Below are 12,562 nucleotides of genomic sequence, written 5' to 3'. Positions count from 1 at the left end.
CGATACGTATCGAGGTACTATATGTACTTCGCATTCGATTTCGATATAAGTATCTTGCACATGACTTTTCGACTAGCGAGACATTTGTTACATTTCTAACTGTAAATTTATCGTTAGGTAACGTCAATACGATACGATGTCGATACACGACAAAAGAAAACGATACTAGGATATTATTGTGAATTCGCTATAACTTGCAAAATTCGCCTGGTTTGTCAAATCAATATTGAATCACGCTGGACGAGTTCTGATTGGTTGAATATGCTTTCCTTTCTATAAGAGCCAATCAAATTGATCCAAAAATGGATTAGCCAATAGCGTCGATTCGTGATTCGATTCGTCGGCGAGATTTTTCGATCCACGGGGTCTGGAAATTCGTACTCTGAATCTTCGAACAAGATTTCCCAATCGATGTACTTACTGCACCTTTTTCCACTGTACTACTTCAAATCCAGACTATAAATTTGCGCATGGCGAGGTTGCTCCGTCGTGCCGTTTCGTCTTTGATTCGTTTAACGACAATACGATCGGCGCCTTTCATTGGTTGGTTTCAATCGTGTGAACCGTCGCGTACTGAAGTCCTAGTAGTGGTCGTATTATTGTTCTTCCAACCACTGCAGGAAACACAAATCGAGTCACGTCGTTGCTTGGCGAAGCATGTTCCTCGAGAGCATTGCGGCGAATTTGGTCAACAAATTCTGTCGTCGATTCGTAAAAGACTTCAAAAAGGAGGTTCGTGGACTTCATTTTCAAATGGGCATGGGGTTGAGAGGTGGTGTGTAGAACTTGTCATTCAGTTTATCGGGCGAAGTCGTGTTGACCCAATTCGAACTCAACACGGACGAGATCAAGCAGCTACAGTTGCCAGTGGAACTCAAGAGCTTTTGCGTCGGCAAACTACGCCTGCGCGTGCCGCTGGCGCACCTCACGACCCAGTCGGCCGAGGTGGCAACCAACTCACATCTTGTACAGTACCTCTGGACTAATCATGTGCTGGCTTACCTTGTAGATCGAGTTGATCGATGTCAGTGTATTGTTGGGCACTCCCCGGGAGCCAAAGTGGGACCTCGACTCGTTGTACGTGGCGGAGCAGTCTAAGATCTTCCTCATGACATTACTCTTGGATCACTTCGCCGCCGACTCTACTACCCCCTCGACCCCATCGTCTTCGTCTGTCCACCATACTAACAACCAACCCCCTCGAGGAGGCGCCATCCCCCAAGGGGGCCCTTTGACTCCGTCCCTTGTCGCGCTGATTCAAAACAGCCATATCATCATTGAACGCATCCACGTTCGATTTGAAGACGGACTGACCAGTGACCACGTGGTCGACGTAGACTCTGCCACGTCATCATCGTCGTCATATGCTCTGGGCGTGACCTTGGCCAGCCTCGTCGTGCCTCCATCCACGCCATCGACTTCCACTTTCGCCCACGACAAAAAGCTGTCGCTGACTCAATTGAGCATCTATTTGAAATCCGACGATCGCTTTGAAGACATGTCGCCCGACGAGAGGGCGATAGCGTTTCGCGCGCCGTTTGAACGGGACGGCACCAAGACGTCGCCCCTTGGAACTATTAGTACTACTAGTGCGTCTACTACAAGCCCCTCCAAGCACCCCCCTCCCTTGGCGGTGTTGGAACCACTGTCGTTGGACGTGCGAGTCCAAATGAATTTGGTGCCAGTCATCCAACTCGCCGTCCAGATGCATGTACCGCTAGTGCATGTGAACATGGCGCCATCGCATTACCAGTACCTGGATGCGTTTCTTACCCATGTGGATCGGTTTGATCGATTCAGCCTCTACCGCCGATTCCGCCCTGTCCAATCCACCCCCCTCTTGACGGGGGAAGCCAAGCGAGCAACCAACTGGAAGGACTGGTGGCGCTATGCCATTGTGGCCGTGATGATGGATTTGAACGACCCCGTGCGCCGCAAGCCCACATGGCGGTCGACGCTCAACCTCGTGCTCGTGGGGCTCCAGTACACAGCCCTACGCCGCCAAATCACGCCGTTTTTGATCCGGCAAACCACGGGCACTGCGTACGTTACGTTTTGTAGGGTTGGTTTATTGCATTGGAATGTGTATCGACGACTTGGTCGGGTACTTTGGGGAGGGGCATTGGGTTGGTGCTCCGACATATTGGCTTGTGAGGGGGGTGTACATCATACAGTATGGCTTTGTACATTTGAGTGTGTGTAGGTAGGTAGGTAAATATATATATAAGGGGGTTGTGTCGATTGGATACCCCTAGAAAATCTACTTGTCAACCTTGACGTAGAGACCACCACTTTTTGCAGTACCGCGAAGACTTCAAAGGCAACGACAGCGACGCGCGGGCTCCGTTTGATCGATCTCTGACGTTGGCGTCAGGTACCAATATTACTATTACTAGTACTACTAGTACTACTAGTACTACTAGTACTACTAGTACTCGTTTAGTCAGATGAACTAACCCCGTTGTCTACAACTCCTCACCTCAAACGATATGAATGGTAGAACCTGTGCCAAAGCACGTCACACATTTTGGCGATGGCATCTTTGCGGGCGTGTACGGGTTGTATCGTTGCTTTCCCCGGCATACCCCTGGATCGAAACCCATCGACACGGTACACTAACTTACTGAAGTTCGATACGTTTCATCTTTTTGGCATGTTCAATGATTATAATTCTCATATTGATATTTGTGAGCGTAGGCTGAAAGCATTGCTCTGCGTCCTACAGAACCAGTGCACCAACCCAAAGAAGACAATGCAAGCGCGGCGGCACAGGCCAAGAAATTGTGGCATCGGCAGCTGTGCATCGACGCCAGCTTCCGCCCGATAATTGTGGCCAAGCTGCGCGCGCTGGCGGTGCGGCAACTCGCCCTCCAGGACCACAAGACGGTGGTCACAACCAAGCTGCACAACGCGATCAAAGGCAGGTTGACGCTGACTGTTGTGGGAGTTTATGGCATTCCAAAGCCCATGGTCCTGTTTTGCAAAGTCAAGGTACGCTAGTGTTGATTGGTATATATTATATACACTATATATGCATGTGTGTGTTTTTGCTTCTATTCTTGATATATACTACTATATATATCTATTGATTGATTGTACTTGAGTAAGCCCACGTCCTACCGATTATTATTACTACTATTACTACTACGTAGTAACGTTAGTATGGGCTTAGAAATGAAAGAGGAAGTGGTAGCAAACACAAGTGATTGTTCAATTATGTCTATGTTTTGTAGTGTACGCAAGTGTTGATATATATATATATATATATATATATAATATACGTTCGAGTGTATGTTTTCGCATATAAAGAATGTAAATATATAGTACATTTAACAGTGCAATTCCAAATCCTCACAATGACTACGCAGTACGTACCGTACGTGAACATGGAACTGGAGTTGCAACAGCACTGTTATGTACTTGGAAGTATATATTTACCTACTTTATATCAACAATAGGCAAACACGCACACTCGTACATATTTTATATGTATATCAACACTTCGTACTCACCACCACTAGAGTGCGTCCTCATGTTGTGTTGGTGGCGGTTCTATATATGTACTGTAGGTGGGCCACAAGGGCACGCCGTACACGGGCGACTTGGTGCACTGCGAGCGCTCGTCGTCAGACTCTAATTTCGACGCATTAGTTGCCCAGTCGTTCGAGTTCAAGGTCCAAGGCACCCCGAACGAAGACATTTTGCACCTGAATTTGTTTGATCGGTGGCCCATGTTCAACCAATTCGTGGGCAAACTTCGCCTTCCGTTGCCGGCGCTGACACGTAAAAGGTACAATTGTATATGCCACCCAAATTTGGACTTGTGAGTCGATTCGCCAAATAGCATTCGAATCCATTCTTTGATTCAATTTAAGCTCGTACACACTATACTTTACAAACATGTGTATGTATATCTGTGGTTTTGCCCAATGCGGATGGATTGGTAGAAATTTGAACAGAACGAATGATTTGATTGGCGTAGGCGGTTCTTTATTCCATTTTCTTTAGACATTTGATTCTTCTGAGGATCGATTTTCGAGTTTATTATAATTGGGAGTTTCGGGATTTGGGGGGTTGGATGTTGTCCAATAATACTGTAGTGCGTGGTATTTTGTCATACTTTATCGTTTAAATATGCTGGAAAGTCACTGGAAAGTGTACTAAGTTTTTTCACTACTGTGTCGCAGATATCAACAAGTGCTGGAGTTATGTATTATTGTATTCTAGTTACACCGATCAAATGGTGGCCGTGGAAGCTGCCGACAACAAGGCCCATCATCGCATGCAACTGCATGTGCTCAGCGTGTTTGTGCCCGACGAGGCATCGTCTCCGAAACCCAAAGTTGGTATTGCTACAACGAGTACAACGACGTCACCAACGGCCATCGACGAGCATACCGCCGCAACATTTGCCAACTCTACAGCCATGATGCAAGCCCTGTACCCGGCTTTGTTTGCGTGCAAACCCCATTCGATGCAGTCATGGTACTGATTAGCGTCATGTGGCCCCCTACTAATCGCGTGTATGTGTTTACTGTTTTGAATAGGTACTCCAACAAAGCAAAACCAAGCGTGCAATCTCTGACAATTGACGCCACTCTGGCCAAATTATACGTGGCGTTTGTCTTTCCTTCTGCGACCAACACATCACGTTATGCCTCTTCTGCCGTCCTTCCCATGGACCTTGCTTTGGATGACGTGGCACCCCCTTCTTCTGCCTCCGAAGACCAACTCGTGGTCCACTTGCAAGCAGTTCAGTACCGCCTCAATCTGGTGGTGCCTGCGCACTTGAAGCATGCGCTTGTGCTCGGGCGATTCGACATGCACCTCGAAACAACAACTTGCCGGCAATCGTCCTCGTCGGCTGCCACCGACGAAGTACATCACCCCCCTGCTCTTCGTTGCACCAAGACGCCGTTCTTTCAAGCCCCCCGTCGTATTCCCACCCAAAAACCTCAAGACCATGATGAACAATCGTTGCCCCCGTTCGCGTCCTTTGACCAAGTGATCGACTCCAATCAGCCAGTCCAGTCCAAACTCGTCACCCAGGACATCCAGGTGACAGTGGACGTCCCAGTTGTCCTGCGGAATATGAGGTTTGTGCTCGACAAGGTGCCGGAACGCACGGTGCTGTCGTCGCTGCTTGCCGCACCCGTGATTCAAGCTATGATGAAGCACATTCGTGGACGAGAGCGAAGTGGGGGGCAAAGCGAAGACTGTCCCCCCGTAGATTCGATGGCCGCGGGTGTTGCTCCCCCAGCCAAAGGTATTAGTAGGACTAGTGGGAATAGTAGTACTACTAGTACGATCCCCCCAACCGAAAACACGTCCGCCACCGGACCCACGAGCCCCCGGTTCCTCGGGTCGTGGAAATGGACGTCGCAGCGACCGGAAGCAGTCCCCTCGATGGTGTCTGGCCGCACCGCTACCGCCGGAGCGTTGCCCAACATTGTAGGAAAACAACTCACCAAAGATCGCAGCGGGGAATTCCATGCACATGTACGACCTCCTATCATGTTCACATAGCATATATATATACCATACTCGCTGTATACGAGTATATACTTACCCACGACCGACATATGACCCCTCGTCGAGAAAACACGACATGTTAAATACGCGTAACATGATTTGAACCTGTTTGGTTGAGGTAGATTGAGTTGGGTGCCGTGTACATTGCCGTAGCCGGCGCTGCATCGTCCCCCCCGCAACACGACAACAACGAAGTACGACATGCTCATTATAAAGCCAATCAACTACACTTTTGAATTTGCCATCTCCGGCGTAATACATATAATCATGCTTAGGACGAAAGCAACAGCCAAACTTCCAACCCTCCGAATTACTCACCATTGAACGTGCTGGAGGCGGTCATCCCAAGTTCGAGTCTGCACGTGGTGGGGGGCAAAGGGCTTCCCATCGAAGTCAAGTCAGGGACGTCCGCCACAGTCTTTACGACAGAGCACGATATGTCGTGGGTACTGGCGCAGCTGGCTCGCATCCGTCGTGTGGCCAAGCGGCAGCTCACCGTCGACGCGCGGCCGTTTTACGTATGTGGTTAATGTTGAGCTCGAAGTTGTTCGTTATTTGCGAATTTTTCGTGATTCATGGTGATTTGTTTTGACTTTTTGACTAGGACAACCCGACTGTGACTAGTCGGGGTAAAATCGACCGATTCGAGAATGAAATCCACGCATTGGAGCGACAACTCGCCCACTTCCGCATGCTCATTCGTCAAGTGGTCGCCGCGCCCCAGACGTACGGCATCAACTCGGTCGACTGCGACTCGCTGCGCCTCATGGTTGGATATGTGCCCATAGATTGTGTGTGTGTTGGTTGATTTCTCCTGTGTCATACTAGTGTGGATTGAGTTGTCCATTTAAGCAGGATTTACACGTACTCGAGTGAAAAATCTATAATATTGGATATAGTTGATTTCGCTTGACTATATATATATTAATATATATATAATGATATATATATTAATATATATATTAATATATATATAATGATATATATATTAATATATATATTAATATATATATATATAATGATTTATATATTAATATATATAATGATATAATGATATATATATTGACGGGAGGCGTATTGGGTTTTGAACCAGGTGCGAGATATGCAGCCCAAGGTGATTGATACAACTCCTACCACGATCTCCAATGTCCAATTCGATGTGGTCCGGATGTTGTTAAAGCAAGGGATGACAGTACTCAAGCATAACGTCCGCAAAGGTGACCCGTCGTGGCGAGTGTTGTGGCTGCTCCCCCCTCCCGATAAGAACACCCCCACCACCACGGAATATCCAAGTAAATTGAACCGACCACCAGCAGCGCTTTGTTTGGCCAAGCCCCAGGACCGTAAAACCCCCAAAGGTCCGTCGAGTTTTGCAACATTGCGTCTACTGTATAAACAAGCAATGGGAGTTTCGTTAATGATTGGATTACTCTGGAGTGATATATATATATATTATTTATTGGGTATTGATATATATATTTGTGTAGTGCTCCCGCTATCGTCGATTGCAAACGTTGTGACGAACGTGATGACCCCAGCGTTGACGCGCACGGGCCATCCCCAGGCGTTGGATACGTACTTGGTGCTGCAAGTGGTGGACGAACTCAAACCGATCAGCCTCGAGTTTGCCAGCAACGACATTCGCGATCAAGTGGCAGTGACCTTGGCACGACTCTTGGCGGGACTCGAGTAGTAGTACTAGTATACGTATAGTACTAGTAGTACTCACCACGGCAGACACACGATCGTCCATGGAATACATGTGAATTCAAATGTACTGACTGTGAGTAGGATTTACAGTTAAAAACCGTTGACTGTACACCGTTAAACGAGCTGCTCGGTTTACAGATACTATTTCGAGGGGAAATACTAACCACGCGTGATGAGATACTAGTATCACCAAAAACAAGAGAAATGTTGACTAAGTACCGGTAGTTAGCATCAATAGTATATCGATAGAATGAGCCGTTTTGACAATTCCTGCACACTTTCCACGTTGTATTTTCCCGTGAATGTATACATGTTGCTCCTGTAATCAACACAACATAATTACATCGCCATGAAAAGCGTTAGCCCTACTAGTACAAGGCCGCCCAACGGAGGGGCAACCCACGACGGGGGAGCCGTCGATGGATTTGGCGATGGCGTCGTGGGCGTCCGCGTGCCATTGCCGCACGCCCCCCCGACGGAGCTGGCGAACGCGCCCATGTCGACCGGTCCGATGGAGCAGGGCGGGATCTGGCTGATTACGGGAATCAGCGGCTTACACTCGGAGGCAGCGCAAACGAGCGCTACGTTGGCATCGGTGAGGGGTGCAGTGGGGGGCATGAACGACACGTTGGTGGCAGTTTGGCACAGCGCGGCACTGGCCATCACTGGCGCAAACGCTTGGACGAATGCCGTGATGTTGCACGCTGGAGGCAAGTCCGCCGCGTCCACCGACGACAACGACTTCAAGAACAGGACGAGAACTGCAAGACACGAAGCGCCGTACATGGGTTCGCGTTGTACGGAGTACAGATATGTATGTATATGTAGCCCCGTTGAGTTGGATTTGGTGCGGCTATATTTGGACGAGCTATAAGTTACATTTCAATTACTACTCTACATAGTATGCAGCTTACACCAGGCTCTGAGGTGATTAACGTTAGCGTCGTTTGGGATTCTGAAACGAACGGTTACATTATTGGCTTCGAACTTCGTTTTGAAAGGTTCTTGATTGGTCACATCGAGCCTCGAAGTTCGTCCTAACCAGTCATATTCCAAATGTCTCACCATCACCGATAAGTGTCAAACTGGTAGAGTATAAATAAATAACCTGAACGATAAGCCCAGTGGTGAAAACTTTTTGTGCCCTTCCATCACCACCACCAGCAACTTCACATCATGGCGACCGCGAACATTTGGGTCGCTGCTAGCGACGGCAACATCGACGCCGTCACAGCCTACCTCCAAGGCGGCGCTTCTGTGAATGCACAGGACGAAAACGGCTACACACCACTGTACGTATCTCCCTATCATGCCAAACCATTTGTCCCTTCAAACAATTATCGTGTGTGAAGCCAAGCCGCGGTGAGCTACAACCACACTGAACTGGTGCAATACTTGCTGGCTGGTGGGGCGTCGGCTACGTTGAGCGACTTCGACAGCGAAACACCCTTGCACTTTTGTGAAAGCGTTGAGATCGCTCAGATATTGCTGGCCCGCGGCGCCGACATTAACGCCAAGAACGCTGACCTGCGCACGGTAAAAGTTGACATGCCAGTGGAATGGACCTGATATGGTGCATCCCTTGTGTGTATTATGTAGCCTCTGGACTCTGCCCTGGACGACGAAAACGAAGAGCTCGTGGCGTTCTACGAGGCCAACGGAGCTGTAAGCTCTGGCATTGTGTCGGAAGAATCGGCGTCGCTCGCGCAACTCCAAGCGATGATGGAAGCGCAGGAGAACGCCGACGGACACAACGCTGTCGATATGGATTAATATGTACTAGTAATTCTCCTGTTATGTTTGGAACACGCACATCTACGTTTGAATGATGGTGTTGAGGTAACATGTACAGAATGTGAGACCACTCAGCAAGAATCTGTCGACATGGTTGATTCAGGCTCATTATATCATTTTAGTATCATCGTGGTGAGTTTTGTGTCATGCATGCATCTCTTGTACGTCTTGCGGTTCTAGATTGTACTAGTAGTACTGTACTACGTATTAATAGTAGTAGTACGCACTATAGGAAGATAATCGAGTTGTGACCATTTGACACTGACAATGCAAAACGATGTTTGCGTGAGGACCAGTGATTCAGTACTGCAATTGGATTGGTCAGGATGATATAAAACCAGACTACTCTTTAGGGTTTAACTCATGCCCTAAATAAACGTCATTGCTGTAGTATTTACTACTCTTTAGGGTTTAACTCATGCTCTAAATTAACACCTTGGGTGATGTATACTATACGTACAGTACCGGTATAGATCTTCTTGCTGATAGTCCAGTGTACTGTACTCTACATCCAGACAAGCCCCGTGCTTACGCCATTGAAACTGCTCGTCCAAAGGGTCCAGGTTCAGACGCCTATAAACAGTCCACATGGTGACCTTTGAATATTATCCGGATGGCATAACACAAAGTTTACATGAAACAATCAGCCACACGCCATCAACGTGTGGCAGCGCTGTGCGAACCCATAACGACATTCTAGTAACTCGTGAAAGGAATACATTGATGGCAATGAAATGATTGCCACTTGATATAGTCTTCTTCCCCAAGTTCGGTAAGCATCACTGGTTCAATAAACATGTGAGTTGAGGTGTAACCAGATTTCCAGCTTAAAACCGGCCGTTTCAATTACTTCGGAGGGAGTGTCGTCATTTAACGAATTTAAAAATAAACTACGTTGTAAATAGAGATTTCAAGGTGATTTTATTAGGTTGTTATTTGGTTCGTCCTTTATCCGGATGATTCACTCAACAGCACCGAAGTAACGGTGGAGAGCTTTGTTGCAAAATACGTCGTGCGTCCGCGAGACGTTCATGGCGGGCAGCACGGCCGACGATGCGCTGGGCCGACGGCTGCGCCGCCAACTCGGATCGTACGCCCACGACAACAGCGGCGAGATGAGTACCACGGCCATCGGTCTCATTGCGAGTGTGAGTACGTTGGTGGTCCTCGCGCTGTTGTTCCTGGCATGTCGGCTGAGTTCGCGGTTGCAACAGCGGCACCACGCCCTGCTGCGGGAAGTTCGACGGATCCAAGCGACACGCGCCGTCATGGAACGAAGCAACCAGACTTCGTATCAGTTTGCGTACGACAACGTGAGCGGGGTCGCGGGTCAAGTGCAGCTTGCGCACGACGTGCGCTTCGACCCGTCGTTTGCCCACACCCGCATCCCGCATCACGAGCTTTACAACCTTCGTCTGGTACGTCCATGCATCCTATCTTCTTTGAGTGCGTAGCTACTCCTTTTAACCTTCCATGATGTATATACAGGTGGCGAAACGCTCGGGCACGGTGGTGTTCCAAGCTATCTTCAACAACATGGACATCGCCGTGAAGCAGTTGTTGCCGTCGCAGTGCAACTCGCTGTTGATCGTGACCGACTTCATGCGGGAGATCCGACTCGCGGCCACACTCGAGCACCCCAACATCGTCGGATTTATCGGGCTAGCGTGGACTGAAGGCGCGAGTCTCGCCGACCTGTCGCTGCTCACCGAGTTTATGCCCAACGGTACGCCCAGTGTGTTGCTGAACGATCTACGAATGCCTTGCTAACTTCTTGCTCAAATTATCCGGTTAATATGACCAGGGGATTTGACGGGTTTCTTGGCGTATGAAAACAAGACGCCAGTGGCCGACCGCCGCTTGCGGCCAACGTGGGAAGCAATGGTATGATGCTTGATCCTTGTCGAGTGTTGGAGGATGGTGAGCATGAGCAGCAGCAGCAGCGCACTGGTTCAGGAGAGCTTCCATCACACCCACGGTCCCCTAGCTTGTACCTCGACGAGCGACTAGACTTGAGGTGTTCGATGATGCCGAAGGAAAATGTATCTACCGCCGCATGGGCCGAGGCTCGCTGCTGCTGTTTCTGCTCTCTGCCTCGCTCATATCCCCCTACTCCTCTCTTTATCGACATGCTGACATTGTGAATGAAGAAAATCATCATGACAATGTGATTACATGTTCATGTAGACTCCGCTGGCTACCCCCATGAGTTCCATCCGCTCGACGTTGAGCGGACACTATCAATCGAGCCGCCATCGCATGCGCCGCGAACTGCTGGAACAAGGCACGTCCAAGGCCAGTCTCGCGGCCGAAGTAGCTGACGCACTGGCGTACTTGCACTCGTTTGAACCGACGGTAAGGACATCTAGGTCGTTAACACGAGGGAAAAGCTTTGGACTTGCCTAAGCTTTTCCCTCGCGATAGTGCCATGATCCTCCTATAGAAATGTTGTGTGCTTATACCAAGGTGGCCTAGTGGATGTGCTTATACTGAGGTTTTGTAACTGTCAGGTCATCCATCGCGACCTCAAGTCCAAGAACATCCTGCTGAGCCGCACGTGGAATGCGCGGTTGAATGACTTTGGCTACAGTCGGGTCACGAACCCGGACGACCTCATGACGATGAACGTCGGCACGATTGCGTGGATCGCGCCGGAAGTTCTCACGGGCGGCCGATACACGGAGCAAGCCGACATTTACAGCTTTGGGGTGCTCCTCTCGGAACTGGACACGCTGCAAGTCCCGTACATCGAACTCACGCGCGAGTACATTGACGAACACCACCACGAACTCTCGAGCGACTTGCATCACCCGAAGGTCAAGGCCAAGGCCAAGAGCCTCAGCAACGCGTACATTGCCATGTCTGTCGCGGAAGGAAGGCTGTCGCCGTCGTTCACCAACCTCATTCCCCACGAACTGCTTGTGCTGGCGCGGGAGTGCCTCTCCCATGCCCCACAGAACCGACCCACCGCCATTGAGCTATCGTACCGCCTGCGGTCGTTCATCCTCGGGGTGTAGAGTCCATGTGTCTGTAGACCTAACTTAATCCATGCCAATTTGTTTTTCATGGAAACTTTGGATAATTGAAGCATCCGGTTAAGGGATAAACAATCGAAGTTGCAATTTCTTCGACGTACATGTACACTTCGACTGGCTTTGTGCAACCGATCGTCAAGTTGCGAGGTCGCACATAATTTACATGGAAATGTGTGCAAGGGCGGGGGGATTCTTGCATACTACTAGTACTATGTAGTACTAGTATATGTATACCAGGTACATGGTGTGAACAACCAAGTATACCGTGTCGGATCCGACACACATCGTACTGCCTTATATACACACATACATAAACCCTTGTACATACACTGCACCATTGATCGGATTGTGAGTGTAGCATTGTAACGTTACGAAATTATTATCCTGCGATTTTTTACTACGTACTTCGTAGTACTGAATAGTTTAGATCAGTACTGCTAAGTTACACTGAGCTATTCCGTCGAATCAACACGATGTGCCAATTAATGACG

The 12,562-nt window shown here is 48.9% G+C and overlaps 4 protein-coding genes across 4 annotated transcripts; 3 read left to right on the top strand and 1 right to left on the bottom strand.

The window, feature by feature from the left end:
* Positions 1-601: 601 nt before the first annotated feature.
* Positions 602-7,319, top strand: H257_09966 (hypothetical protein). The gene is made up of 14 exons (XM_009836358.1): positions 602-732; positions 784-945; positions 1,010-2,043; positions 2,283-2,374; positions 2,501-2,610; positions 2,698-2,991; positions 3,570-3,790; positions 4,228-4,485; positions 4,548-5,499; positions 5,655-5,726; positions 5,808-6,050; positions 6,137-6,301; positions 6,626-6,890; positions 7,020-7,319. Exons 1-14 carry the CDS (start codon positions 658-660, stop codon positions 7,223-7,225), a joined length of 4,149 nt encoding a protein of 1,382 aa, XP_009834660.1. The 5' UTR covers positions 602-657; the 3' UTR covers positions 7,226-7,319.
* A 221-nt stretch (positions 7,320-7,540) lies between these two features.
* H257_09965 (hypothetical protein) lies at positions 7,541-8,075 on the bottom strand. The gene has a single exon (XM_009836357.1). It carries the CDS (start codon positions 8,026-8,028, stop codon positions 7,582-7,584), a length of 447 nt encoding a protein of 148 aa, XP_009834659.1. The 5' UTR covers positions 8,029-8,075; the 3' UTR covers positions 7,541-7,581.
* Positions 8,076-8,373: 298 nt separating this feature from the next.
* On the top strand, positions 8,374-9,062 carry H257_09964 (hypothetical protein). The gene is made up of 3 exons (XM_009836356.1): positions 8,374-8,534; positions 8,595-8,778; positions 8,842-9,062. Exons 1-3 carry the CDS (start codon positions 8,419-8,421, stop codon positions 9,013-9,015), a joined length of 474 nt encoding a protein of 157 aa, XP_009834658.1. The 5' UTR covers positions 8,374-8,418; the 3' UTR covers positions 9,016-9,062.
* Positions 9,063-9,952: 890 nt separating this feature from the next.
* Positions 9,953-12,102, top strand: H257_09963 (TKL protein kinase). The gene is made up of 5 exons (XM_009836355.1): positions 9,953-10,454; positions 10,525-10,762; positions 10,841-10,920; positions 11,224-11,391; positions 11,547-12,102. Exons 1-5 carry the CDS (start codon positions 10,068-10,070, stop codon positions 12,051-12,053), a joined length of 1,380 nt encoding a protein of 459 aa, XP_009834657.1. The 5' UTR covers positions 9,953-10,067; the 3' UTR covers positions 12,054-12,102.
* Positions 12,103-12,562: the final 460 nt, after the last annotated feature.

Source organism: Aphanomyces astaci (assembly GCF_000520075.1).
Source record: "Aphanomyces astaci strain APO3 unplaced genomic scaffold supercont1.25, whole genome shotgun sequence".
Taxonomy (NCBI): Eukaryota; Oomycota; class Saprolegniomycetes; order Saprolegniales; family Verrucalvaceae; genus Aphanomyces; species Aphanomyces astaci.
Note: the sequence above shows the minus strand (reverse complement) of the source record. Positions and strands in the feature narration are given on the sequence as shown.